Raw genomic sequence first — 26835 nt, 5'->3', positions numbered from 1 at the left:
AAGCTCCTGTGCCACAGATCAGAGGAAAAACAGTTTTCTCATAGCCACTGAAAATCAGGAGGGATCTCCTATATATGCGAATTCATTTGTTTGCTCATCTTTGTGGTTTGCCATGTAATGCAGCTCACAAGGTGATCAACTGCTTAGCATGGTATGGCAGGAGGTCTGTTTGTCCATGCATATCTTTTCCTGTGCATACATTGGGCTGTTGCTGATGAGATTTGAGTAGTGACCCTTTGAATAAATTTGGGAGAAGTAGGAAAGAGAGAAAATGTATCTCTATCAACTTGACCCTTGTCTGTTGCACACAAACGTGCAACAAGGGACAGTCAGGATCATACTGATCCCATGAGGAGCAGCCCTTGCCATCCTAGGAAGGCAGCCAGGTCTTCTCTGTTGTCTTCCTGGGGACCTCGTGGAAATATACCTTCTACTAGAACAGAAATTCCACCAGTATATTCAGAATTAACCTAAAGGTAGACACGACATTTCTGACACTCAAATAAAACCAAAGTTTTCCTACACAAACTCCATCCTCTTTTAGGAGAAAGGGTTGGTGGGGGAATTTCCAGGAGGAGAGGAGCATCATGGACGGTTTTGCAGCTAGACAGTGATGGGGGCACAGAAACAAATCTCTCATCAGACTCTGCAAAGTTGAATTTTGCTTTGACTTGACCCAGACAGATTGCAGACTGAGGTTTCCCCACTCCAGAAAATGAAGCTAGAGCAGCTTCTGCCAGGGCAGAAGGAGCCCCTCTTTGTTCATGAAGCCATTCTATTTTCATCCCAACTCTACACCTTGAGGGTGTACCAGGTAAGTATTATCTCATGGCCAAGTGGACTCATAACTTTGCTCCAGCCACTCACAATATTTACCTTCAAAACTGTCACATTCTCAACACCAAACTGCCAAGATTTCTAGGAAAAAAATACATCCAGTGGGAGGAATCCTGTGGCAGCAAGCAGAGCCCATATCCCAGGCTGACCATCCTGGCCCCTTGGGTCAGGATCCTGCATCAAACCTGCCAGAACTGCAGCTCCCAGCATTCTCACATGCCCACACTCTTTTGTCAGATTGTGTCTGGGTGAGGTGGGTGAAATGCTTCTGGTCACTTTGTGAGATCTGGTTGAGACCTGGCAGCTGTTCCCAGTGCTGCTGGGATAGCCAGGCTTACTGCCCAGGGCAACCCAAGGGAAAAATAAATATATCACATCTGGGTCTTCTGCTAGCCAAGGAGGGACTAAAACTAAGGCTGCAGTTAAGATTTTGCCTGTAGGCTAAGAACAAGTGGGGGGTGAAGAAAACTTGCACATAGATTTTTTTGAAAAGTGGTTTGGTTTTTTTTATTAGATGATCTTAAACATGTTTAAATTTTGCTGTTAACACTCCAACTTAGAGCATATTCTTCAGGAGTGCTCTTGTCTAAACAAGCATAAAACCAGAGCCAGATTGTATAATATATTGTGAAATGATACTGTGCTTCCCTGCTTTTGTTGTCCTCAGTTTTACAATGATGGTTCTGATAAAACCTTTGGTAGATAGAGTTACATAAAGACTATACTGAAGTCTCCATATCCCTCTTGAATGACTGGTCCTAATTCTTCAGAATTATATTTTCTGTGAGTTTTTCAGATGAAATGTATAAAGATGTTCCCTCTCTGAAATCTGACTCTCAGAAGTTTTCCGACTTCTACCACCTAAACAGCCACAGACATCACAACTTTTCGTCCTTTTTCTGTTCATTCACGTGTGTGATGAATTCTTCCTGTCACCTTGGAAATAATTCTCTCTTCCAATCTTGATGCAATGCACCAGCAAACCCCAGACTGGGTTGCATGAGGTGGGTGCCACTGCAGTCCCCAAATAGCAGTAGCCTCATGCCACAGGAGCCTGGCACGGACTAGGCTCAGCCAAAACTGCCCCAACTCTGTGATAGAAAAAGTGGTATTGGGAGAGGAAAGCTTTTACCACGCCTTGATCCTCCCTGCAAACCAAGGGGCTGTGTCATCCTTAGATTGGCACATCCCTCACAGGACATGCAGGATGAGGTGTAAGTAAAACAAACACAGTACGACACAGCAAAATGAGTCAGCCTCACTGTAGAAACGTCACCTTTGGGACTCCTGCCACGTAAACATTCATAACTGGAGTTGAATTTCCCCCTCAGGGCCAGCGCAAGGGTTTGTTGCTAATTCTTGCTCTGTTTTCACTGTGATTTTGGCACTTGCTTCCTTCCCACAGCACTGCCTGTTACCTGCACACTTAGGTTGCCATAGGCTGTAGCTGTACTGGAAGCCTATTTGGCTGCAGGCTCTGTTACAACTCTCAGTGGTGCTCCAGGGCACGCTCCCATGCAATTGTATCCCACCAAAATAATCCTGAGCAAACAGCTCCTTTCAAAGACTTTCACTCAGGGGACATCTGCGGAAAGCAGAGCAGTGCTACTTGAAACACTCCTATCAATCACAGTGCTGCATGCTTTCAAACTGGTATATTTTCAAGATGTTGCAAGGCTAGCTCTATTAGAAGGGAAACATCCTGTCTGCTTCATGTCTGAGACTGTAATTTAAGCAAAATGAGAGCTCCCCAAAGAGCTGGACTCCTTACCTTGATTAACTGCCGCCTTGTTTTTTTTAATGATCTTTCTCTTTCTAACATCATTCAGCGCAGTATGTTTGGCTGCTCTGTCTTTTCCTACTGCTCCTCTGCCAGCAAAGCCAGAGCTTTTGGAACCAGGCTAGATGAGCAGAAAGGATAAGATGTGCTGGGGGCAGCAAGTATCCCTGGCCTGGCTGGGTGCAGGCATGCCATGCCACAGGGATCCAATGTGTTGGCCACTGCTGTGCCCATCACCTGCACTATGGGTTAGTGGCTCTTGCTTCCCTGGAATTTTAGTCTTGGTGGGTCCTTAGGAATTTGTGCTCAGAGCTCTTGTGACAGGAGTCTCCTTGAAACCAGAGCACAGGGATTTTATCCAGGGAAAGGTATTGCAAAGTGCAATAGAAAGCCCATGAGTGAGAGTCAAAACCCATCTCTCTATTCCCTTGGTTCAAGACCCAGCCCAATATCCTTGGATTCTTCAGAAGCAATGGTAGTCACATGACCCCCTGCATCATCAGAGAAACTCTCCTCCTTCATTGTTAACAAAATGCCCTGAATTTTTTATCCTTTAGGTATTGTGTTATTGCAAGTTAGCATTTGAGGAAAGACGGGTGTCAGCAATTTAATTATTTTTAAATATTTACCTGAAGTAAACAAATTACTGTGGGGCACCTTTTTAGGATGAGAGTCCCACACCAACACACAAAGGAAGTTCAACACTGCAGCCCCACATGGAGACCACCTCCTTTGTAAAGACCATTTCTGCTCACTGTGCTTGAAATCCAGGGCATCACACGTCAAATATCACATACTTGGACCGACCATACTCTATATTGTCCCTTACTATCTTTAAAATTCTGCTTTGCAGCAGTGCAGACATTGTTGGGTGCATGTACATACCACATGGAAAACACCAGCCGCCTTGACAGGCTTGAACCCAGCGACAGGCATGCAGTGGTCAGCGTGGCCATTGCAGAAGCAGCTGCCCTTCACGATGAAGTCGTAGATGGCGTAGTGCAGGGACGGTGGGGGCTGCGGGGCCGGGCTGTCCGCGAGGCAGGGGCAGCCCTGCCGCTCCAGCAGCCGCACCCGCAGGTTGGTGATCTTCAGCTGCGCCTGGGCCTCCGCGCTGTACGGGTCCTCCGCCGAGTACGGCGGCGACAGGGCTCGGAAGATCACCTGGGCAGAGAAACACAGCAGGTGAAGCAGAGAGGAGGATTCCAGCCAGCCCCAGGGTGGGCCACGGGGTTGAATGGCAATGAGAGCATCCTCTGGGAGCATGCACCAGGCTCTCATGATGCTCTTCCCCCATCTACAAGGGGTGGGAGCAGCAAATCCACCTCCAAATCAGTGTGCACAGGGTGACCCCCCCATGATCCCTTATGTTCCTCTCCACAAGAACTTGACAAGACACTATAAGGACCTTATGGGTGTCAAATGACATTTAGCCACTAATTCAAATCACAAGTGGGTGCCCCATGCTCTGTGGTGTGGCCCAGCACAGGGACCAGCACCCTGCCGGGTGATGCACATGTGGGGGACTCTTCATTAGCATTCCCTCTCCCAGAATGGGTGAATTTTTAAACAAATATAGCTTATATTTCCAAATATTTGGTTCCTATCAGTCCCAGGCTGGTTCCTAGTGGAAAAGTGATTAGGTGTGGCAATTAGTGACAGCAAGCTGATAATCAAGAAAACTGAGATAAGAAGTAAAGGAAAGAGGGGGGCTTCCAAAGTTTAAACAAATACTTATCATTCATTCTTTATTTTAACTTCAGTCTGATCGAATAGGCAAATATTGGCTCAAGCTGAATATTGAGAGCACTAGATAAAAATAACCAATTTTCTTGAAAAGGCTTACTTTAAAGTTTTTGGTCTAGCTGCCTACAATGAGAAATCAGAAACACTTTATACTTTGTATGTCTACCATTGACATAAAACAACACATCTATGACACGTATTAGTTATCGGTACATTCAAATTACAGTGACACTTTCTGAATAGCTCAGTAGCTTTTCACTGGACAGTCACCAACAGCTCCATGAACTACAATAATTATAAACAACATTTGATCAAATCACTTGGGTGCTTGAGGGTGTATGCAGCCTAATGACTCAGTGCACTACTCCCAGCAGTGACTTAAAACCTCCTCAAACCACAGTGCTGCCCCACTGAAACTACCCATGCCACCCAAAATGCTGGCCAGGCTCTTGCAGGCAGCAAGGAGGTGACCATTGTTTCCTGCCCAGTGAGAGGCAGGGCACCCAACTTGCTGCTGTCGCTATCAGGGATCACAGTCTCCTAGCCATAAATCCACTCCTTCCAAAGAAAGCGGCTGATATGCTTCAGCTGATGAAGGCTTCCCTTTTATTTGACCAGGATCCACAGATCCTGGAAATAATGACCACAGTGCTGCCAGCTGGCCTGCCCACAGGCTTTGCCTAGCAGCTGCTGCCTCCATCAGCCCCACCACTGCTGGCACTGCTCCTGGCTGGGACCTGGCTTTCCTCCAGAGCTGCCAGAATCCAGCCAGAGGAAGCTTTGTGTCAGTCTGGAAGGAGATTTAGCCCTTGTTTTGGAGCTGAATGGCGGCAGCATGCTTTTGCGTGGCCTGCCAGCTTGCCAAGCACAGTTGTCACCAGCGTGCTGGTGACAGTGGGGCTCGGCCCTGCTGGAGCTGGGCATTCCATGCTGGCAAACACATCACGGCTGCGCTGCCCTCCTGCAAACACTCCCCCCAAAGGTATCTGGGCATCTTCTGCCAGAAAGACACCGATAAGGGAGAAGGGTGACTGAGGACAAGGCTGGTGAGAATGCTCCCTGTGCAGAAGTGTTGAGTCCAATGAGGGGTATTAATAAACAGTAACACACTTCAAAAGAGGTCTTTTCCCCCCTGCCCCTCTTTCAGGGGTATACAGAGTTTTTTCTTCTTTCCTAAAATAAAAATATTGACCAGATATCAATAGAAACCCAAGTCAACCCTAACTATCAACTCCTGCAACTCTACCCAAGGCTTGTTATTTACCAAATGTAGATCAATGACATTCTGATCACATTTTACTTACTAGTGGTTTTGTGAACACAAGATGCTTTCAGATATGGAAAGAAAATTCCTCGGAAATAATTCAAACTGGAGATGCTGATTTCCTTTTAGTGGAGCTGACAGAAAATGCTGGCTCAAGAATTTTCAGTAAAAAACTAGCATTTTGGGTTTCTTGATATTACATAAATTCTGAGAATTTATGTATCTCAGAGGATTCTTTGTCTTAATTCAGATGAGAGCAGGGAAGGAGCTAAATAAATGGGAATAATTTATGCTAGATGGAGCTGCAGGCTTTCCTCTCATGTTTTCAGCTTTCCTTGTTTATCTATCCCTGTTTAAGGCATGTGACTGATGTTTGTGGTTCTAGTAAAGACAATCGCAGCATGGAAATCAATAACCCTGAGTGCCTCTGCACTGACAGAGTTAAATCTTGTCTATGTGGAATTCAGGGGGAGTTATGCTGCTGATTTCAATGGAGCCAGTATTCCTGCTCAGATCCTAAAATGCTACAAACATTTCTTTTTATGGCTACATGAAAACAGTGATGCTAAACATGAGCTCTGTCTGTAATTCCCAGGGGCTGTGGGTCTCAGCTGCTCCCCCCTGGCTGTTCTGTGTTGCTCTGGCTCTGCCCAGCAGCCCTGGCCTGGGGAGCTACACTGTGCCCTGCAGCTGTGTAACAGAGTGAGCCTGGTCTCAGTGCTGCCAGGATAGTAAACATCCTCATCCCACCATCCCAGACCACGGCAGCCCTGCTTTAACAAAATACTAACTGGTCATTATACTACATAGGGCATCATACAAATAGCAGTCTTCTGCTCTGACACAGCAGATTCAGCTGGGATTCTACAAGCCCTCAGACACTGCATAATAAGGATAAGGATGTGTTTCCCAGTAAGATTTCTCTGTTTAGTCGTTGACATCACTAATTTATCCCAGCTGGTCTCAGGAGTCTGCAGTCACTGGGGCCACACTGGTCTTACACAGCTGTCATAGGTTTGCACCCCCGTGCTTTCCAGCAGCCCAGCCACACATATACACAATAGGCAGTGCCAGATTTCCTGCTTTTACCTCTTCTTGGGCTTTTCCATGCAATTGTCCCACCAATAGGATGGGCACACGCTTCAGCATCCTCTCTACTAATGAGCCATGGTTTGCAGAGCAGACCTGACCGGGTTTTCACACCTCTGCTTCTGCTGGCAACTCCCAGCTACTGCAGTCAGAGGTCTCCTCAACCAAAATATTGTTTAGTTTTAGTAGTGTAGGGGAAGGGTGTAGGAAAAACTGGAAAAAAACACTTTGTCAACATGTGTGTGCATTTAATGATGAGGTTTGACAAGCCCATTGTCTCCCCGGTGCCACCGTCCAGCCAGCACTCTGCTGGGCAGTGGGTCCCCAGCCACTCTGCAGGCACCAAGCCTCACCAGTAAGCACCCCAGGGTGACCAGACTTGTGTCTTTCCCACACAAGTGCATCTCTGTGTATGAGGCTTTCTAACAAAACATCAAAACCCAGCATCACAACATTAAGCAGGCGATGTGACTTATGCAGTAGTCAGCCCCATGTATGATAGCGAAGTGTGGGAAACCCTAATCTTTACATTAGCAGCTCTGAAATGTATGAACTAATTAAAATATTATATTTTGTAAAACAAGTCAGAAATAATACATCAAAGCATCCCAGCGTTTCTGTGCTTTACATCCATATTATATCCTATCAAAAAGATTATTTAATTCCCAGTGTTGCTAGCTCACAAAAAATCTTATCATAGTTGGGATTCTTCTTAAATACAGTCCCAGGAACTGAATCTTTATCTCAGCTTCCATTTAAAATTAGGTATCTAGCAACAACTCATGTCACAAACCAGGAGACAAATAGAACTGGTATAAACAAAATATCTAGTCCTTGGCCTCATGTTCCTTCTGTGACATGTGCAATGGTGCTGTTGGATCCCCATGCTAGAAAAGCAAGCTTTGCATGAAGCAACATCGATTGAGGAGTGATTTAAAAGTTGCACAGAGATTCTTTTTGGCATGGTGGTGGTCCCCCTACACAGCCAAATAGGAGCTGTAGTCTGTGGTCTCTGAGTGAGGAATGTCACTGCTATGCCTGAAGAGGGGTGGGTTCACCTCATCCTCTTAGTGTGATGTATGTTGGTGGCAAGAGGGAGCCCATTCCACTCCCAGGGGAAGCCCATTCCACTCCAAGGGAGCAGGAGTGGAAAAGCTGTCCCACAGTACCTTGCATGGGACATGGAGTAAAAATACTCTGTTCTTCAGCCAGACCACTGGAGCTGTCTGCAGTTTGGTCACATGGGTACACAGACAGCCTCTAATAAATTTCTGCAGGGTTTCGATTTCCTTATGGGTTGTCATGAGAAACTCTTGCTCTGTGGATTATTTCACTAGTTCTAGTGGTAAAAGAAGCCTGAGCTCCTCACCATTCTGCAGATGCAGTAATGTAGCCCTGTATATAAATAAAGCACCAGCCATGGACGTGGTGCACTCAAGTAACCACTTGCACCACAATGACCTTGATATATAAATACATAAAGTCCCTTTGCAAGAAGTGCCCTAATATGTTTACATGTGAGAGGCAATGAAAGGACATCTTTATCTCCACAGTGGGAGGGAAAACGCCAAGGAATGATTCTGACAGCAACAAAATAGGCTATGAAGTCGAAGTTGCCTGAGGAAGTCAACAAAACGAATGAAAGACTTGCCAGGAGAAAGGCTTCTCAATGAGTCACAGACCCACCTCCGCTGAATGCAGCTACAAGGGCCTGGACCTTTGCCAAGATGCAAGTGTCCAGAGAAATGGAGTGGGACCCTTTGGGATACAAATGCCTGTGACACTGAAGAGACATAGGTGATCCACAACAAGTTTCCTCACAGACCTCCAGAAGCAGGCACAATTAGAGAGGCTTTGCACAGGGTCCGGCAGCTGCTGTGCATGTGCCTGTTCCCTGGGTCTCTGCGCCTGGCCAGTGGTGCCACACTCCAACTCGGAGCCTGGCCTCAGCCAGCAGGGCAGCAGGAGATGGTTCATGAAATGGCAACATCAATAAATGACAAACTGAGAGAACAAATGGATAGAAGGCTCAAGAAGCATATACACATGGGAACAACAAACAGGAATATGGCAGAAAAAAAGCAATAAACAAATATTAAAAGCATAACCACATTTTTTACTTGGTTGTAAATGAAAACCAGGATGGTAACACTGTATGATGTGTGGTTTCTTTCCAAAAGAGACTGATGAACTCTACCCTGTATGTCTGACCTGGATGCATGAAAATGTATCTATAAGTACTCTACAATAATGACATTCCATACTGGGTTATTTTATTTTTGTTGGTAGATTTATGCCTTTCAATGCATTTTATGGGAACAAATGAAAACATAGTATGAATAAAAAGAATGCTAAGTTTGTTGTCTTATCCAGCTAGACAGCAAAAGCAGTGAGGGAAGTGTACCACTTTACAAAAGGGGTATGATGTCTAAGTTTGTGTTTAACTGAAAAGTTAAGGTTTGCATTAGGAGTCTGCTGTCACTCTTGGTATGTAGGCACTAAAGAAATGTGCTTAATTGGCCCGTATTCTGGGGCCCTGTGGAATCTCCACGTCACTGGAAGTGATCTGATTTATTTAGTGCCTGGACAAGGCTCTGAAAATGCAGGCAGTAAATGGAGGGTGGAACTCTGCCAGCACGTCCAGGACCTCCGCCCTTTGCCTCCTGAAAAATTTCCCTCAAGCACAACAAGCAGCTGAGGTTAGGCACTACTTGCCTGGTGCTGGGGCTGAGGTGAAAGCAAGCCCTTGTGTCTGACACCCTGGCCCTGGGATTCCCAGGTTTGCCTCACATCTGCTCGTGCTCACAGGCCTTGGCTGTCACTCCAAACCACGGCACAAGCTGAGATGATCCATGCTATACCTGCTGCATGGTACACCTCTGCCATCCCCCAGCCATTCCCTGCCTGCACCCCAGCTCCCTGTGCCTCCCTCCACAGCCAGCCCAGCCCATCCAACAGCCCAGGAACTTTCCTGTAGGCACTAGCCAAAGGTGGCACCTGCTTTCAGCCTTGGCTGGTCTTGTTCAGAGAAGCTTAGTAGTGAAATTTTATTGTGGCAATCAAGCTTTCTTGCTCAATAGATGTAGAAGTTGTAATCAATCAATTCTCTTGCTAAACATTATGGAAAGCTCCTAGGAAGCAATAAGAGTGGTTTGTAGAAATGTGTAACTGAAAATATTAATAATGATGCAATATCTGTGGCAACTGCCAACCTGCCACAGTGTCTGCTTTCAACTTCCACCCAAGAAATGTACTGGGAGCAATACGCTCATCATCACCACAAAAGCCTGATTGATGGAGCTGGATGTAAATTTTAAATTGCAGAAATTTAAATTTAAATTGCAGAAATGCAATTCCAGTCAGGTGCTCCCCCTTCAAAGAGAGCATTCTCACACCTCTTTCCCACACTCCTGCTTAGTCACCTTCAGTGTAGAAGAGGAACTTTGGAGCTAAGACTGTTCTTTGCTTGTCCCCCTGTGCCTTCCCAAGAAAGAGTAATTAAGCTTCTCACACCACAACTAGTGCAGGAAAGACAGAGGTGAGACTGTCTTACTGTTCATATGGTTCATATGCTTGACTTTCAAAATTTGCTGTGCCATGCAGCAAGACTCAAGCGGTAGCAATGAATCTAATTTGGTACCTTTGGGGAATAGGGACAGTCCTATTTGCCCTCACACCTTTAAGGATCTTTTTTTTTTCACAATGGGAAGCCTCAGACACAGGAGCTGCCTGGTTTAACAGGGTTCCCTCAGCAGGAGCAGCTCAGGCACACCAGACCTAGTGTTGGCAATAGCCAGCAGATTCCCTGCCCTCATACACCTTCTGAGAGAGACACATACTCTGCAGGTAGCTTCTTTTGTCTCCCACTTCCAGTATTGAGGATGCAACTCTAAGCTAGCATTTAACCTCCTGGTCAGTATTTTAGATTCTGGAATTTTCTGCATCAGTGTGGTCAAAATCTGCCAGGTTCTCCTGGGCTGTTCCTGAAGGGGACATCTGTGTCTGCAGAGGAATATTTTGCTTGCAAAGTTAGTTCCCTACAGAAATGGGCCCTGTGCCATTGCACTACACGTGTATCCATGTCTCTGCCCGTCACTCCACTGTAAAAGCCTCTGAAACCACTGTCTAACTTCAACCACCTTTCGGAGATACACCTTAAAGGTGTTAAGCTCCTGAAAGTTTTAAGAAAACAATCTCATTGCTTCACAAAATCAAGCCTATTGGTCTACTATCCCCTGTGAAAAAGGCTGACAGAGCCACAATGCTGGTACCTTCTACTGACAAAACAGACTTATTTAACATATTACCACATGAAGCAATAGGACTTTAGGAGAGAAACTAATGTGCATCTCTGTACTAAGTTCATTTCAATGACCCTAGGCTAAAAACGACAGATCTGTTTTTGGCAGATGCTGCAAATAAATCACATGTTGTGGAAAGTTCATCAGCCTAAGCCGGGCAGGTATTAACCACCAGCTCCTCTAAAATACTTCTTCGTTTTTCTGCCTGTCAGACCAAGTGGATTGCAGGGAAGGAGAGCTTCTTTTTCTTGTGGAGAGGTTTGACCACCCCCATGGTGCACACTTGAGCATCACCTGGATGAGGTGAAACAGCAACAGAAATTGGAAAACCTGCCTTGCCACTGCAGAGAGGAGACCATTGGAGACACTAAGGGTCTTGCAGGTCACAGTGTTAGACACTTGATCAACATCCCCAAGCAACCATGACAGAAACCCACTGTGTACCACCACCACCAGGCCCTGAGCTCATTGGGATGCTGGAGAAACGGCGCTCCTGCAGCAGCCTTAATAAGGCTCCTTCATATAATTTCACATAAGACAGCATTTGGCCCATGCCTCCAGCCCTTCTGCAGGCTTTTACAGCGCATAAATCTAGGCAAATAATCCCTTGCCTCATCATCCAAAAGTTATGCAATCTTAAAAAGACTTCAGGAGGAAAATCCAACTATTTCAAACAATCAGCCCTCGCAAATTAATTTATACAAAGCGAAGTTTTATCTTTCAAGAAACTCAAAGCATTCTTCTGCCATTCTCAAAAGCAAGAAGCTGTACAGGAGGAGCTCCAACTCGCATGCAGAAGCTGACTAGTGAGGGGCTGAAAACGGCACAAGGAGAGCTAGGGAAGACCCTTGGGATTTCTCCAGGATCCTTGAAATCTCTGGCAATAATCAACCAGATGAGAGCCATCTTCTCAGCTTTTCTTCAACATTCAACTACACAATTTCATTAGATGAAAATGAAACACTGCTGGGTCATTCCTGTCTTCATGCAGTCAATGATCACAGAAGTAATGTTCTTATCAGAAAAATCTCACTACAGCTCAAACCTCTTGGATTTCTTCATCTCCATTTAATAGTGCCTCTCCTGTAATTGATAATTTATTCCACAATGGCTCCATTTTGCTTAACCAATACTTTCACTCATCAAACAGATAGAAACACTCAGTTTCTTGGCTCACATAACCCTCCAGATGCATGATATCATTGGCTGTGAACTATCAAGGAAAACTATTGTTGCATTTTCTCATCTTTAGAATCACCATTTCCAAGGCTGTGCTAGCCCAGTCAGGAAAATGAACCAGCACATCTCAGCTGATGATGTGAAGTCCTTTGACCCATCAGCAAGCAAGATGGTATTTAAATACTCTTCCCTCCAGCAATTCCCCTCCTTTTCCTATCCCCATAAAAGATTTATGTTCTTAGCCTTAGCTTGCCAGCAGTACCTGTTGTGCATATGGAAGACCAAAAAAAACCTGGAGCTACATCCAAAGAGCCAGAAAAAGGACTGGACTTGCTTCTTCATTGGCAGGGCTGTAAGAAAAGCTGGCTCACTCCCCAGAGCTGCAGAATAACCTCTTTAACAGCTTCTGAGCACAACACACCACTGCAAAAGCCTGAAAGGCAGCAGGTTAGTGTTTCAGTAACTGCAATGGTACTAAGGATCAAGGGGATTTCTTTCAGCCTAAGAGTAACACAATTCCATGAATAGTTTTCAACTGCTCTTGTTTTTAATGAAAAGGCTTTGTGTCTATAGGACTGCCTGCGTAAACTACCCAGCTACTATAAGCTACACTTAATTCCAGGAAAAAGAACACCTGTTGGAATTATATGTAGGTGCACATTGTCAAAAAGGTCAGAAGAAACAGCACCCCTCTTTGAACCCATAGCTATAGATTTTGATTACTGGAATGAGGTATGCCGCAGAGAGACAGGCAGTAAAAGGCTCATAGCATATGCATCTAGGAAACTGGGTTCTGGGCATTAACTTATTTTCTTCCTGTAAAATGTTACCCATGGAGAATTTGAGAGCTTCACCATTTGTGTAGGATTTTGAATGTTGTTAGGCTGGGTATCTCACACCGACACCCACTGTTGCATGGCAATTAATCTCCAATAAGCTTTTGATCCAAAATCTCTGAGACATTGCTTTAGGTTACACACTTCCCATGTAACCAGTTGTATCCAGGAATCCCAAAGTGAAAACATGGCAGTCCTACTTTCCAGCCAGAGAACTGGGAGCTGAATAAGTGAGCTAGCCTTCTCTTCATGCCAAAAATCAACTGTGAAATGAAGCAGTGGGGTGCAGTGCCTGAAGAGAGGCTCCGGAGACACCATTAAAAATCCTGTGGCACTTTTCTCAAGAGAAGCAATAGCCCCTCTAACAAGGCCAGATGCCAATTCAGAGAATTAAATTCTGCCTACCCAAACTCCTCTTGTTTCATGTGAGTACAGTGCTCTTCACATCCTACATAACAACTTGGAAAGGGTCTCCTGGAGCTCTGGGACCCATTCCCTCCTGCTGTTGGCAGCCTACAATATCCCCCCTTTCACAGACTGGTCAAGCTCCCTCCAAAGAATAATTTGTTTTAGCCATAATTGAAGATCGATCCAGAACCAGTTGTTAGAAACTTGCTGTTCCAAACAGGGGACTGCTGATATGCACTGTTAAACACTGGCTATGCTCCATCCCAGAGGTGGCTGCATTTCAAGAGCTGGCCAAGCAGAGGGCCAACCCCCAAGTGCCAAAAGCACTGGGGAATCCAGGAAGAAAAGGAGACCATCCTATGGGCTAGTTGTAATGGGAGAAATGATGCAGAGGATCATGGGGTAGGCTGGGCAAGCATCTTGCTCTTCACATGCCCTTGTCCTACAGAGATGCTGAGCATCCAGGAGGCCTCATAAGGGACATATCACTGCTCTAGGATGGCCCTTGGGAGAGGGGGAGGGATTTGTCACAACCTGGCCCACAGATATGGCAGTATCAATGCTTGGTACATAGAGAAAACTTAAAAGGCAGGTGCTGGTGCCCTGAAAACAGCAGTTGTGCTGCTCAGCTCTGTTGTGACTGAAGTCTAAAGTATATCCCTCATGATAAATTTTCTAAGAGACCAAAGGTTCATCTCCACATGTACCCAGAATGGCCCTTGTCTCTTCCTCCCAGCACAGGTGAAAACTAAGCTAAGATTTCTGCTTTTCCCCGATCCACTTTCTGCTGCCCCATTATTTAAAGGGAAAATCTCCTCCACTGTTGGAAACTTGCACTGGCTTGGAAACCTCCTGCAGTGCTTGGCAAGATGGGTTTCCCTGCAGGAAGGAAAGCTTGAGGACCAAACCAAGGGATGCACTTCACCACAGCCATCAGCAAGGTGGCTGGTGTGAGATGGTGTCCTGCTGGTGTGCTGCTGCTGCCACAGCTTGGGATTTCCAGGTTCCTGTGTAATTTTATTGACTCCAGCCTAGCCTCATTTACTTCATCTCATTAACTATTCCCCTAGAAATCATTATTCTTGTGCTTATGAAACAAAGGTCCACATGTCATGCTAGATTTAGTGATATAATGCAAAGAGCTGGACAGGATTTGGCCATCACCCCAAGCATCCCAGCTGAACAGACTTTCCTTTGCACATGGCATTTCTGAACAGAGCCCAACAATTTGTGTTTTTCCAAAGATAGGATGATCAGGAAGACACTGTTAAAGAGGTCTTTCCCCTGCAAAGTGTAGAGATGGGACTTGAAAACATACTTCTCTTGGTATGTCCTCACACATCCTGAGACTGCTAAATGCTGCCAGGATCCCTCTTTCCTTCTCACCAGTTTGGGCCTTTGTTTTCTCTCTGTGCAGACGTCAGTGGCACAGGACAATTAAAAAAATATGGTTGCAGTCCTCTAATGGGTTGACATCCTAGGCTGTTTTGAGGTTTGTCCAGGTTCTTTGTGGAGTCCTGCAAGTGGCTGAACTGAAATCTCCTCTTGCCTACAAGATCCTTGAAGGACCTCAGCACAATTAAAATGTAACTTTAGTTAAGGATAACAATGATAAGCTTGAAAACCAAGCTCAGTCAGGCCTAAAAGGTAAAAAATCCTACCTGGCAGAAGTTTCTACAACCCAAAACCAGAACTCAAAAATAAAAGTTACTGACAATCTTTAACTCCTATTTGTTTCAGTAGCAAGTGTTGCAACCACTCACTGTCTGTCATGGTCAGACTTCTGAGTAGAAATACACACTTTACTTCTGCTCTACGCAGCTAATTTCAGGTAAAACCTGTAGGACTGGAGTCCAAATCCTCAAGGAAGAGAGGCAGGCTGCATGCAGTAACAGAGATAGGCAAAACATATGAAGGTTTTTCCGCTACGGAAGGCATGAGATCAATAAAATGCTCAGTAAGACACGCATCCCACAGCAAAACAGTGGTAATGTGATGTTTCAAAAGTTAAAAGCGTGTTAGAATTTGTTGCTGGAATATAGTCAAACTGCAAATATGCCTCTCCTATAAATAGCAAACAGCAACAATAGCTGAGGTCTCCAAGTGATTTATTAGCAGTATTCTGAATAGATGAACACTAAAATAAGTTACTAATTTACTAAAATCTTGTCAAGGAGACTCTGCTTCAGTAAGCCCTTTTATCCTGGAACTTGTCTAAATGGGGACACTCAGGCGAGCTAATCTGAATTGACCACAGATGGGAATGTAAAGTGAATGAGATAATTGCATTGCAGAGTGGACAGTCACTCTCACTCACAGTTAAAGAATTAACATCTGCTAAGGGCCCCTTGTGGATGAGCCCTCAACAGTGATCCCTAGCCAAGGATAATTTTAAGATTAGTGGGTTGAAAAGGAAATATTAATAAGATCTGAACCATGGAAGGGAAGATAGCCTTTTATGCATACTAGTAAAATTAGTATTCTTTTCTGAGCATGAAGCTGAAGGAGTTTATTTCTGCATCTTGTTAACTTAGATCAGATTATGTTTGGTTGGTGAATCCAGTTCTGATTTCCCTTGCAATAATGTGGCTGAGGGGTTACACCCTGAAAAACAACAAAAATAGGTTTTGTAGCATTTTTGTATGATTCAGGCTGAAACTTGGCCATAATCTTTCTCTTAAAACACTGGTGCTAGAAGGCTAACATTTAAAGGTTTCTGCCTATGCTAAACACACTGCTGTTGTGAAACAAGCCATACACTATATTAACCATAGGGGAACTCTATAATGACCTCTGCATGAAGTTGATCCGAAATTATTCCCTGACATGGGACTATGTCCCCCTCACAATGTTTCAAATCCAACTCCGCAAATAGGCAGATGCTTGAAGCTTGCTGGAAACCCAGGTTGGCTGTACCAAGGCTGAGATGCCAGGGCAGGAGGTGGGCACCCACCATCTGCCTCCTTTCCTGTTCCCTACTGAGGAGAGGCTCAGTTGGTTAGTTTGGCTTCTGTATACCTGCAGAGAAACCATGGATTACTTTGCTGGCTGTTGAAAGAGTGGCTCTTCTCAGCATGAGGTCAGACTGCAGCCAGGCTGCCCTGAGGTCTCTGCTGACCTGTGAACTCGGGCTTACTTCCACCAAGAAAACTCTTTAGACCAAACCCAGAGCATTATAGCCCAGTGCTCCTGACATCAGTATAGCCTTCAACCTTTTGGCTTGGCAGTTCTGCCCAGATTTGTCCTTTCCTTCCTAATCCCACCACTGGGCTGTTGATCCTTCATCTCTTGCCTGCCTCAGGCTGGAGCACATCCACATTATAACCATGTTCGGTGGACTTGCAGCATTAGGGACAGGTAGCAAAGAACAGCAGGGACCTGCCAAGTCCCTGATGAGGTGATTCTACCCATCAATAGATCATCCAAGTGCCACACACAGCATGTGAAATAATTACCTTGTCTGGTTCCCACTGCTGAGGTTTCACCCAGCTGAGGTGACTTGCAGCACAGTGCTGCCTTCCAGAAGTATCGCTCTCCCAGTGCTCTCCAGCACCCCAGTCCCATCACTGCAAAGGCAAGCCCAGAGCCATGCTGCTACAGAAGCATGAAAGGCATCTCCCAGAGATGCCATCATCCCAGAGATGCCTTTGCACATTTCAGCATTTCTGAGGTCTTGGTCTTTGAAATGAACCAAGAGGCTTAGCAGCTTGTTTTCTACACTATCATAAATCTCCTCAAGATGAACATCATGGCAAATTCTAATGAGGGAGGATTCTTGTCATAAGAGTTGCAGCAGGCATCTAAGGAATGACTCATGATGAGGGCAGAATACAAAAAGTCTGGTCATTCTTTTTAATAAAATGTGAAGCGGATACACCTTTGACCCAAATTTAGACAGGTGATATATTGCAAAAAGGCCCAAAGCCCCTGAGTGTTGTGGGGTTCTGCACACTGCTGCCTTGAACTGGGGCTTGCAGGCACTGTAACAACCTGCAGAAATGCAGCTTTACAGAGGGTAAAACCAGAAACCACCAGCCCAACAAGCCACAAGTCTGTGCCAAACTCCAGTGATATTTGGAGGCCTCATCTGAGACAAACTGGTCATCCAAGGGGATAGACAGCAGTGAGTGAGCTGCCAGCAGAATGCAGAGAGACCCCAGCATCCTGCAAAATCCTGCAAGCCCTTAGTGCCTTAGTGCTGTGCCCAGAAATACACATGTGGCATTGAAATATCTGAAGTGTGAGAAAGCAGCATACAGACAGTGCAACACATGGTAAACACACGGTAACATCATGGGTGTTACATCACAGTTAAAAAAATCTAAAATCTAAATCTAAATTTAAAATCTAAAAAAAAAAAAAAAACAAAAATCTAAGTTAAAAAAGAAATCCAGTGGCACTCACAGAATTTGTAGTTGTGCTTTAAAGAAAAGGAGCAATACCCTTCAGGGTAATGGGTAATACCCTTCAGAGGCGCACATTTTGGATGACTGCATATTTGAAACCACTGTTTCAAGTGAAATTACTGTTTCCATATGTCTGAAATTAGGCGCTACCAAGGTGGGAGTAAAGCACAACATAACTCCAAGCAGGACACAAAACTCTGGTGTTTCTTTAGGTCAGACACATGTTGCTATTGGCAGCTACTAGTAATTGCTGGAATGCAGCACACTAATAAATTAAATGTGATATTTGCTAAGCATGCAGGCTTGCCATCTGGAGAGCTGCTACTATTACTTTGCAGGTAAAAAATGGTGTTTAAGTGGAGGAAACTGAAGTGTACCACTTGAGTAGAATCATCTAAGCTCCAGCCTCTTGGATGCAATATTTGTTTAAAACCTGGACCAATTAAATGCTCTTGACTTTTACAGCTTCTCTGCAATAACACAGGCTAAAGTGATGCCAAAAAAAGAGGTCCCATGGAAGCAAGCCTGTCTTTGCAGCATGCTACTGCAGATGCATCAAACACCACCAAATTACATTTTTCTTGAGATAGGCATTGTTTTCTACACACAAGACCTGGATTCTACTGTCCCCACATTGCACCAGCTCAGAGTGGAGCTTGCCCAAGGTCAGGATTTGTGCAGGTTCTCTCCAGGCACAGACCCATCCTGTGTGCAGTGACCACAATAAAAAATGCACCAGAATGCCAGCAACATGGGACCCAATACCAGTGAAGCAAATACTGCCTTGTAGGATGCCCTGCATTTCTCATCCCTGAGTAAAAATCCCTGGAAAGCTAAAAAAAGAGCATACAAGTCATACACCCAAGAGAAGTCCTAAAAGCTGTGGATTTTTCCCTGCCCTCCATCACAGGTTGGCATAACTTTATGATTCAGGTGGTGGGACACAGAGGCTGGCACAAGTACTGAGGGCATGAGAAATTCCCAGTGGTGCACATACATCCTACCTTTTGTAGGTCTTACTTTGTAGTCAGCCCTGATCCAGAACCACAGAATTATTTGGCTGGGAAAAGACCTTCGAAGATAATCGATTCCAACATTCCTGCCATGGCTAGGGACATATTTCAGTAGATCAAGTTGCTCAGAGCCCCGTCCAACCTGGCCTTGAACACTTACAGGGATGAGCCATCCACAGCTTCTCTGGGCAACCTGTTTCAGTGCCTCATGACCTCATAATCAAAAAAATGTCGTATGTCTAATCTAAATCAATTTCAGTACAAAACTGTTGTCCCTTGTCCTGTCAGAAAACGCCATGTTTAAAAATCTTTCCCCACCCTTCTCATAAGCTCCTTTAGATGCTGCACTTTGAAAGGAAGTTTAGGCAACTTTTTGGGTGCACAAGCAAAAGGTGGCAGGAAAAGAAAGATAGCACTATTTCTCATGGAATAGTCACCCTGGATCTGTATGACAGTCTGGAAATCATTGTTTCTCAGCTGATGAGAGCATGACAGCTCTCAGATTCTCCTAGAGCAAGACATTGGCTGCCTCCTGAGACACAGCTAACAGATGCACTTTTGTGAAAAAACAACTCTCAGTGTTTCTGCAGAGAGTGGCTTCCTAGCCAGAGCATGGCTAGAGGTGGCCACAAATGATTGCAAAGGGATCTGAATACGTGATTTTTCTCAACATGAATGCTGGTCTCCAAGGATCGGGCTTTCACCTCAAAACTGGTTCTCAGCAGAAACGACAACGATGTAAGTGATCTCCTGATTCACTAACCAGATTTTATCCTTTTTCTGTGTTAGGCCAGAGGGAAATTTTTAGTTTAAGTTTTCAGGCAAGTTCACTACATTAGGCCACTAGAGGGAGCAGCCTTTAAAGTGCGGAGTTGGTCACCGGGGATGCGTCCCCACGAGTGGGGGGACACAGGAGGGCGGCTCCACGGCCGCGGCTCCCAGGGGAAGCTCCTCAGCACCGGGGCACAGAATCGCACATTGGGAAGAGTATTATTGGTAGCGCCTCCAAATGCATCACTTGCTATCTGCTGTTTCTGATACTGAAAATCGTCTGACTTTTGCGTATATTTTTTCTTCTTGGCAAATACGATGCTTTTCTTCCTTTTTTTCCCCCTCAGTTCTTTTCACAGAAGTGTGCACAGGAAAAAACAAGACAAGGTGTAAGTTTTAAAATTACCTAGCTAACCTGGTTTATGGGAACCATACTTCAGTGTGTGTTGAGTAGCTACTTTGACTGGTTACACACCTACTTCTCAGTGAAGGCAGTCACTATTAAAAGTCAGTCTGGTGAGTGTTAATTTTAACAACGTTGCATTTTGGTCAGACTGATTTGCATCACCTTAAAACCATGCGACTGCGAGTTCTGGAGAAAGTCGTCTAGAGTGACTTTCCCTTGGCATTCCTGAGGAATTAGCAGCACGTGCCCAGGTTGCAGTTGTGTAGCGAGTCTCATCAGTTCAAAGGAAAGGAATTTTTTGGAAGAGGACTATGAACCCAGCAAAGCAAGAGTCAGGGTGGTGCCTACATCACCTAAGAATGAATTACGTTAATTCGCCTTGTGACATGCATGCAATGACAAGAGATGCTGGCGCGGTGGAATACGAAGCGTAAACACGGGTGCAGAGATCGCAGAGAGAAAAGGGGCTGGAGCAGGGGCTTTCTCATCCCAACCCAGGCAGACTTACCTCTCCTCCAGTGCAGGGGAAGGGGCTCGAATACCTGGAAGTGCAAATGGCTCCTCTCTGCCTCACATCATCCTCCAGCCCGAAGGTGGCCGAACAGTTAGCAGCAAAGTATTTGTACGGCTTCCACGTCTCGCCGAAGTCCTGGGAGCGCTCCAGCACCATGGCAGCCGGCCTGGGCGACTTGAAGACCATGATCAAGTGGGTGAAGTAGAAGGCGGCCTCCAGGTCCAGGCGGATGGTCTCGCGGGGGGCATCGTGGGCCGCCTGCCACCAGGTGCGGGGCAGGCGGAACGGGGAGTCGGCCATGGCGGCGGGGGGGTGCGCCAGCCCCGCGTGGGCCCCGCTGCAGCGCCCGCACTGGGGGCGCCGGCAGCGCCGCTGCGCGTCCTCGCTGTAGCTGCAGAAGGGCTCGGCGGCGCGCCGGCCGCACGACGTGTCGGTGCGCAGCGCCCGCCCGTGCGCCAGGTTGCCCATCCGAGGGTTGCAGGCCTTGTCGCAGGGACTGCTCGCTGCCGCCACGCCGCGCACACCTGCGGGGCACAGAGCGGCGCTGAAGGCGGCTCCTGGGCTGGCAGCACCTCAGCCCGTCATCCCGCGGCAGGCGGGATGCTGCCCCCGCCCAAACCGCGTGCTGCTGGTACCCACCGAGCTCTGGAGGGGCTGTGGGACAGTGCGGCACTGCTGCTCAGCTCTCCCCTCTGTGGAGCTCAGTGTGTCTATAAAGGCAAAGAAAACCCACCCCCAAACCTTTCGAGGTTTCCCTGCACTTGGGAAAATCCCTGCCTACCAAGAGACAGAGAGCGGGCAGCAGACAGGGGGAGAGATGAGTACACCCTGCCCTCCCGCCCGAGGGACCAGAGCAGGACTTCAGGTCCATGCCACCCATGCCGCGAGGCCGCCAAGGGGATCCAGGTGGCCCTGGGGAAATGGAGAAAAGCAGAAGAAAGGCAAGCTGCCGCCAAGACAGCATGCTGCCAGGAGGTCAGGACACTGCCACGGGGGCCAGCACTGCTGCAACCCAGCCCACCGTGCAGCACATCAGGTGTCGGGGGTGTGAGAGCCCACAGGAACGTCACCTGCCAGCAATGACCTCCAGTTTTCACCTCCTTTCCCACCGCCCCATCCCTACTCCAAATCCTCCTGCTATCAAAACTGCTGCTGACATCAAATGTTTAATTGTAGCATTGCTTCAGTTTGGAAAGGCCGGTGCTGGTGTGTGCAAAGCAAAAAAGAAAAAAAAAAAGTTTTGGTTGAAATTATACTGGCAAGCTGCCGCACAGCTGAGGCTCTGTGGTTTTTGTTCAAGCTTTTCTGGAAGTCCTGTCAATTTTAAAATCCGCAGTTATAGAGTCAAAGAAAAATAAAATCACCATGGGCTTTACTGTGAAACCATGTAACTCTCACATGTAATCAATGTAACTCTTGGTGCAGGAATGCTTGATTAGGGGCTCTCCAACTTTTTATTAATTAATGTAAGAGTAGGTCAAAGCAGTATTTGGTGAATAGTTTAACATAAAAAAATCTCTGTTGACTTGGATGTGTGCAGGTCAAAGCATCTGAGGTGCATAATGTCTTCTTTATCACCATGCCAGTCATACACAGTCAGCTTTGTGCACCAATTAATGTATTCTTCTTAGCATTTTGTTATGTCTGAAGGTCATTTCAGTTTAGCATCCAATAAATCCTTTATCTGGGGCTTATTCAGCTTTTGCCTACAGTGTCATAGTTGCAATTAAACTATATTATGCACTAGCAGTGCTAAGCCTTCCAAGCCTGACAGTATCCCCCACTTCTCCTGCTCCTCAAAAAGCACTCTGGACAAAAAACCCCCATTTTTACCACCAAAGCTCTACATGGGTTTTTTATAGTGTTTCCTCAGAACTGCTGCTTGCTATGCACCCAGTACAAGGCACTTCTGAATCCAGACTGGATTTCACTGGGTAAGCAGTCTTGGGAAATTTTTAATGAACAAGAAATGCTCAGACAAGTTAGCTTCCTACAGTGTGCTGGTAAAGCTGTGTTGGACATGACCTACAGTAACTGTGCAGAATACGTTTGCTCTAGAAAAGTAAACAAATAGAACTGTAAGGTCAATGTAATATCACTTACAACTCCTGAACATCCTTTTCAAAGCATTTTATAAACATTAACTAACCTGCGTAGCTCTCCTGAGGGGTAGGTAAGTTAAGTGCTATTATCATATTATCAGTTAGGCTAGCCAGTAGTTGGCCTAATTTACGTCTTTGGCTGCTTTCCTGGATTCTTTGGCTACGTGTTAACACAGTGCAGTTGGCCGCTACACAAACAGATGAACATTTACTGCGGTTCCCTCAGTTGTGGGATTGCAAAGCAGATTTGGGAAGTGGTAGGAAGAGCAGGGTTCAGTCAGCACCATCAGACAGGTTGAGATTACTGTTTGTATTCATCAAGTCCTTCTGTTTTTTGCACACCAGACTGCTGCCTCCAGGAATGCAGTGGAGGAGGACCTGGTCAATGGGAGGCTTCCCCGTGACTGCAGTTGGTGGTAGGGCTGTCATAGATGGCCCCAGGGCAGGGACACGGCTCTGCCTGAGCCCAGCTGGGAAGGGTTGGCTACAAAACCCCATGTCAGACACCGGGAGCTGAGAGTATTTAACTGCTCCCAGCTCGGGTATGCTCCAGCTCTGGTCATGCACGGTCACTGACTGCAGTTGTCTTCGGGCCAGGCATTGAGGGTCTCTTCCTCACCCGGGATCAGATCTGGGGCAAGGGACGTTGGCTTCAGCAGGATTTGAGAAATGCTGCTGGCACATAGACGTGGGTCCCAGGGGCAGAAAGGGGGGAGAGGAAACCCCCTTTGAAAGGGTGTTTGTTTTCACTTGAATTGGAAAAGAGTTGCATGACCGATGCAGAGGACTTCATGTTATGAAAAGTGACAGCTTTCTAGTGTAACACTGGCTGGCACAGGAATTCAGTAAAAGGACAAACTGAGAGCATAGAGATTTCTATGGTGGCAGTCACAAGCTCGCAACTGCTGTGCAACAGCACTGGAAAAAGCGCTTTTTCTTATTGTACTTCATGCGTCTGCCCAACTAAATCTTCCCCTTCTATCTACTGTACATGCCACCGGACTGGGATCTTCAGTAATGAGTAAGAGCATGCAGCAAATACCATGACTCACCTGGGAAAACATCCATGGAAAATCATATGCTTCCTGCTTAAGCATTTTAGCAACACATGCCTTGTGATGTTTCGTTTATATCTTGTGCCTGATTAAATGTTTGTTTCCCATCAGAGTTTTTTTCTTCTTTTTAAAAAAGAAATTTGGCACTCGGCTAGCACCCGGCCGAGGAAGCATTACGCAAACTGTTTATGCCCGAGTGTATCAGCTGCGAGACCCCGCTGCGGGCAGCTCTGAGCGCGAAGTGTTTACCCTGCGGGAAGGGGCTTTTAAAACCCTGCCCGCCCTCCTCCGCACCCCGACGACTCGGGGCACCGCCGCCCAAAGCGCCTGCGGGGTCCGCAGCACCCCGCCGCTGCCATCCGCAGCGCTCCGCAGCCGGGCCCCGCTCCCGCGGCATCCCCCGAAGCCCCGGCCCGTGCCCACCCGGCCTCGCCGCGCCGCCGGAGGCTCCGCGGGCAGGGGCGGCCCCGCGCAGCGCAGCGCAGCGCGGTGCGGCCGGACCGCTCTTTGTCTGAGGCGCGGAGCGCGGGGGGGACGCGCATCCCGGCCCCTGCCCTTCCACAAGCATCCGCGCACCCCGCGAACCGACACGCACCGCATGTGCGGACACAGCGCGCCCAGCCTGTGCGCACACATACGCGTATGCTCACGCGTGTGTGCGGACACGTGCGGACAGAGACCGACGCGTGTGTGCACAGAGCGTACACAGAGCCCGTGCGGTTCCCCGTGCGTGCGCCCGCACGGCGCGGACACTCCGGCTCAAGCGCATACCCGCACCCGCGGCGCGTATCCCCCTCGCACGCCCGCGGAGGACGAAGAGCGCCGAGCGCGGCCGGTCACGACCCACCTGCAGCGGCGGCGGCGGCGCCCAGCAGCAGCAGCGCCAGCCGCATCCCGCGCCCCATGGCCGAGCGCCCCGTGGCCGCCCGCCCTGCGCGCCCCGCCGCCCCGCGGCGCGACCGGCCCGGCGCGGCATCAGCGCCCCGCGCGGCACCGCCGCCCGCCGCGCACCGCGCCGCCCCGCGCCGCCCGCCGCCCGCCGCGCAGCGCCCGCGCACCGCCCCGCGCCCCGCCCCGCCCGCCCGCGGGGCCGCCGCGCCGCGGGGGGCTGTTGCCGGTGCGCGGCCAGGCGCGGTACTGCAACGGAGGGCACCCCTCCGCACGCCCCGCACACACACACACACCGCACCCCGTCCTGCTCTGCCGTGGCAGCCCGAGGTGGCCGGAGACAGAGATCCGCCATCCCCCGGTACAGGGGGATACCCCTCGCCAACTCCCCAAAGCTCGGCTCGGCTTCCGAGCCCGGGCGCGCTGTCGGGGCACGGAGGGTGGAAGTGAAGCTGCGAAAGGTAGCGTTCCTCCGGCCCGGCTCGGTGTCAAACGAGGGACTTAATTTACCACCAGTAACCCCGGGTCGCTCAACTTCGAAGACGTTACTTGTTTTATCGGCTCTTCTGAGCGATGGAGCCATGTAAACATAAGAGGTTTTCCCTTCTTTCCAGGGAATTGGCAATCTATGGCTTAGCTCCCACATGGTCTGATGGGTTCGATAGCACCAGTCACCATACGGCAACAGTAGTTTTGGACTCTGCAAACAGAAAAAGTCGCGCTTACATCCACTGTTTGCCACCAGACCATTACCTTTTTAGGTCTCAGCAAAGGACCATTAGGACAGCAAGGGTGGAGCACTCCTGAGCAGTCTTTTTTTTTTTACTTACCTGAATCTAATCTGGGAGGCGAGAACATTGCAAGAGCTGCAAAATGTTGCACTTTGAGCCACATTCTCTGCACTTTGAACTTGGACAACTTAAGAACAATTCTGTTTTTAAAAGCAGCATGACAGTGTCTTCAGACTACTACCTGCCTCCTGTAATGCATTTCAAAAGTGCTGCACATTTTGAGCTGCTAGGATTATATCATCAGCAAAAATGCTCACTGAAAGGTATTTAGTGCACAATCATCTGACTGGACAGTGTTATCTCTATGTCTTTACCTTAAAAGGTACAGGAAAGTTGATCTTTGCCATCTTTCTAATTTTTCTGTGCTGAGTTACATGCCACAGGGAAGCATTTCGCTTGCCTTGCCACTCTTTTCTTCTCTGCCCTCCAGATGAGAGTAGGGACAGGGACTTCCAATCCCCAGGCACCTGTTGAGTCCCCATGGCTGCTTGTGAGCTACTCAGGGGCTTTCCCTTCAGCGTGACTGTCATGGTGTGGGCTGCTCCCACACGTCTGAGCCTCCTTGTATCAATGACCAAGGAGGAAAAGGATGTTCCAGAGGCTTTCTGCCTTGCATCTTTCAAAACAGTGATGCCCGGTCAAGGAATGACACAGGGGATTGTGTTGTTACAGACAGGTTGCAACAGTCACATTCTGCAGGGCCGGGAAACAAAAAGTGCAAGCTACAGGTGGGGAATTTATCTCCATTGTAACTCATAACTCATAGTTCCTTCTACGTCAATGGTGCCAGGTGATAAGTCTGCTGTAGGGTGATAAGTTTGGGTGGACCTGAACAAGAGCTCACGCTACTGTGTCAACCCATTTGGCATCAGGAGCATAGAGCAGGTTGAGGTCATAAGCAGCAGGAGCAACTTTCTTGATAGAGCAGAAGACGTGACTGGCAGGAGCAGAGAGTGGCTCTGGAGAAATCCCTGAGGCAGGAGGGAAGGAGATGATCTGGACTGAAAAACTGCAGAACAAAAATTTTGAAGGAGATGAACGGTGCTATCACTAGCTGGAGAGAAAGAGTGCAACTAGGCTCAGGCTTCAGTTGGAAGAGGGAAGAGCAGAGCCCAGTGAATGGAAAAGAGGAGAAAGGTTACACAGTGGGCATGTAATTGTGGGATAGGAGAGGGAGACAAACAGCATTGTCAGAGGCAGGAGGTCAGCTATTGCTGAAACAGATTAATGGAATAGAAAACTGGAGAGAATAAAGGACAATTTCCAGATAACCTCAGAGATGACATCCAAAATGCATCTTAGGTATCCACACATCTGAGAGCTTGAAGATTATAAGAGCACAGTTTCAGCACAGTTTTATTTTCTTTGTCTGTCAGCGCCGCTTCTTGAGTTGCCAGAAGAAGAAAAATCACATATTTGTGAGGAGGTGAATGTTCACCTCTCACCAAA

The 26835-nt window shown here is 47.4% G+C and overlaps 1 protein-coding gene across 2 annotated transcripts in view; it reads right to left on the bottom strand.

Moving 5' to 3' along the window:
* Nucleotides 1-24686, bottom strand: part of NTN4 (netrin 4) — a 47052-nt gene extending 22366 nt beyond the window's left edge. The window contains exons 1-3 of one of the 2 annotated variants that reach the window (XM_033057262.2): nucleotides 24555-24686; nucleotides 20545-21074; nucleotides 3503-3781 (exon numbers count right to left, since the gene is read on the bottom strand). In XM_033057262.2, the coding sequence (XP_032913153.1) occupies nucleotides 3503-3781; nucleotides 20545-21074; nucleotides 24555-24612 (867 nt within the window). In that variant the 5' untranslated portion in view covers nucleotides 24613-24686. Of the gene's footprint in view, nucleotides 1-3502; nucleotides 3782-20544; nucleotides 21075-23704; nucleotides 24049-24554 lie in introns of those variants that run through there. The other variant, XM_033057263.2, reaches the window with a different exon arrangement.
* Nucleotides 24687-26835: the final 2149 nt, after the last annotated feature.

This window comes from Catharus ustulatus, chromosome 4 (assembly GCF_009819885.2).
Source record: "Catharus ustulatus isolate bCatUst1 chromosome 4, bCatUst1.pri.v2, whole genome shotgun sequence".
Taxonomy (NCBI): domain Eukaryota; kingdom Metazoa; phylum Chordata; class Aves; order Passeriformes; family Turdidae; genus Catharus; species Catharus ustulatus.
The sequence above is the reverse complement of the archived record's forward strand: the minus strand, read 5'-3'. Positions and strand labels throughout refer to the sequence as shown.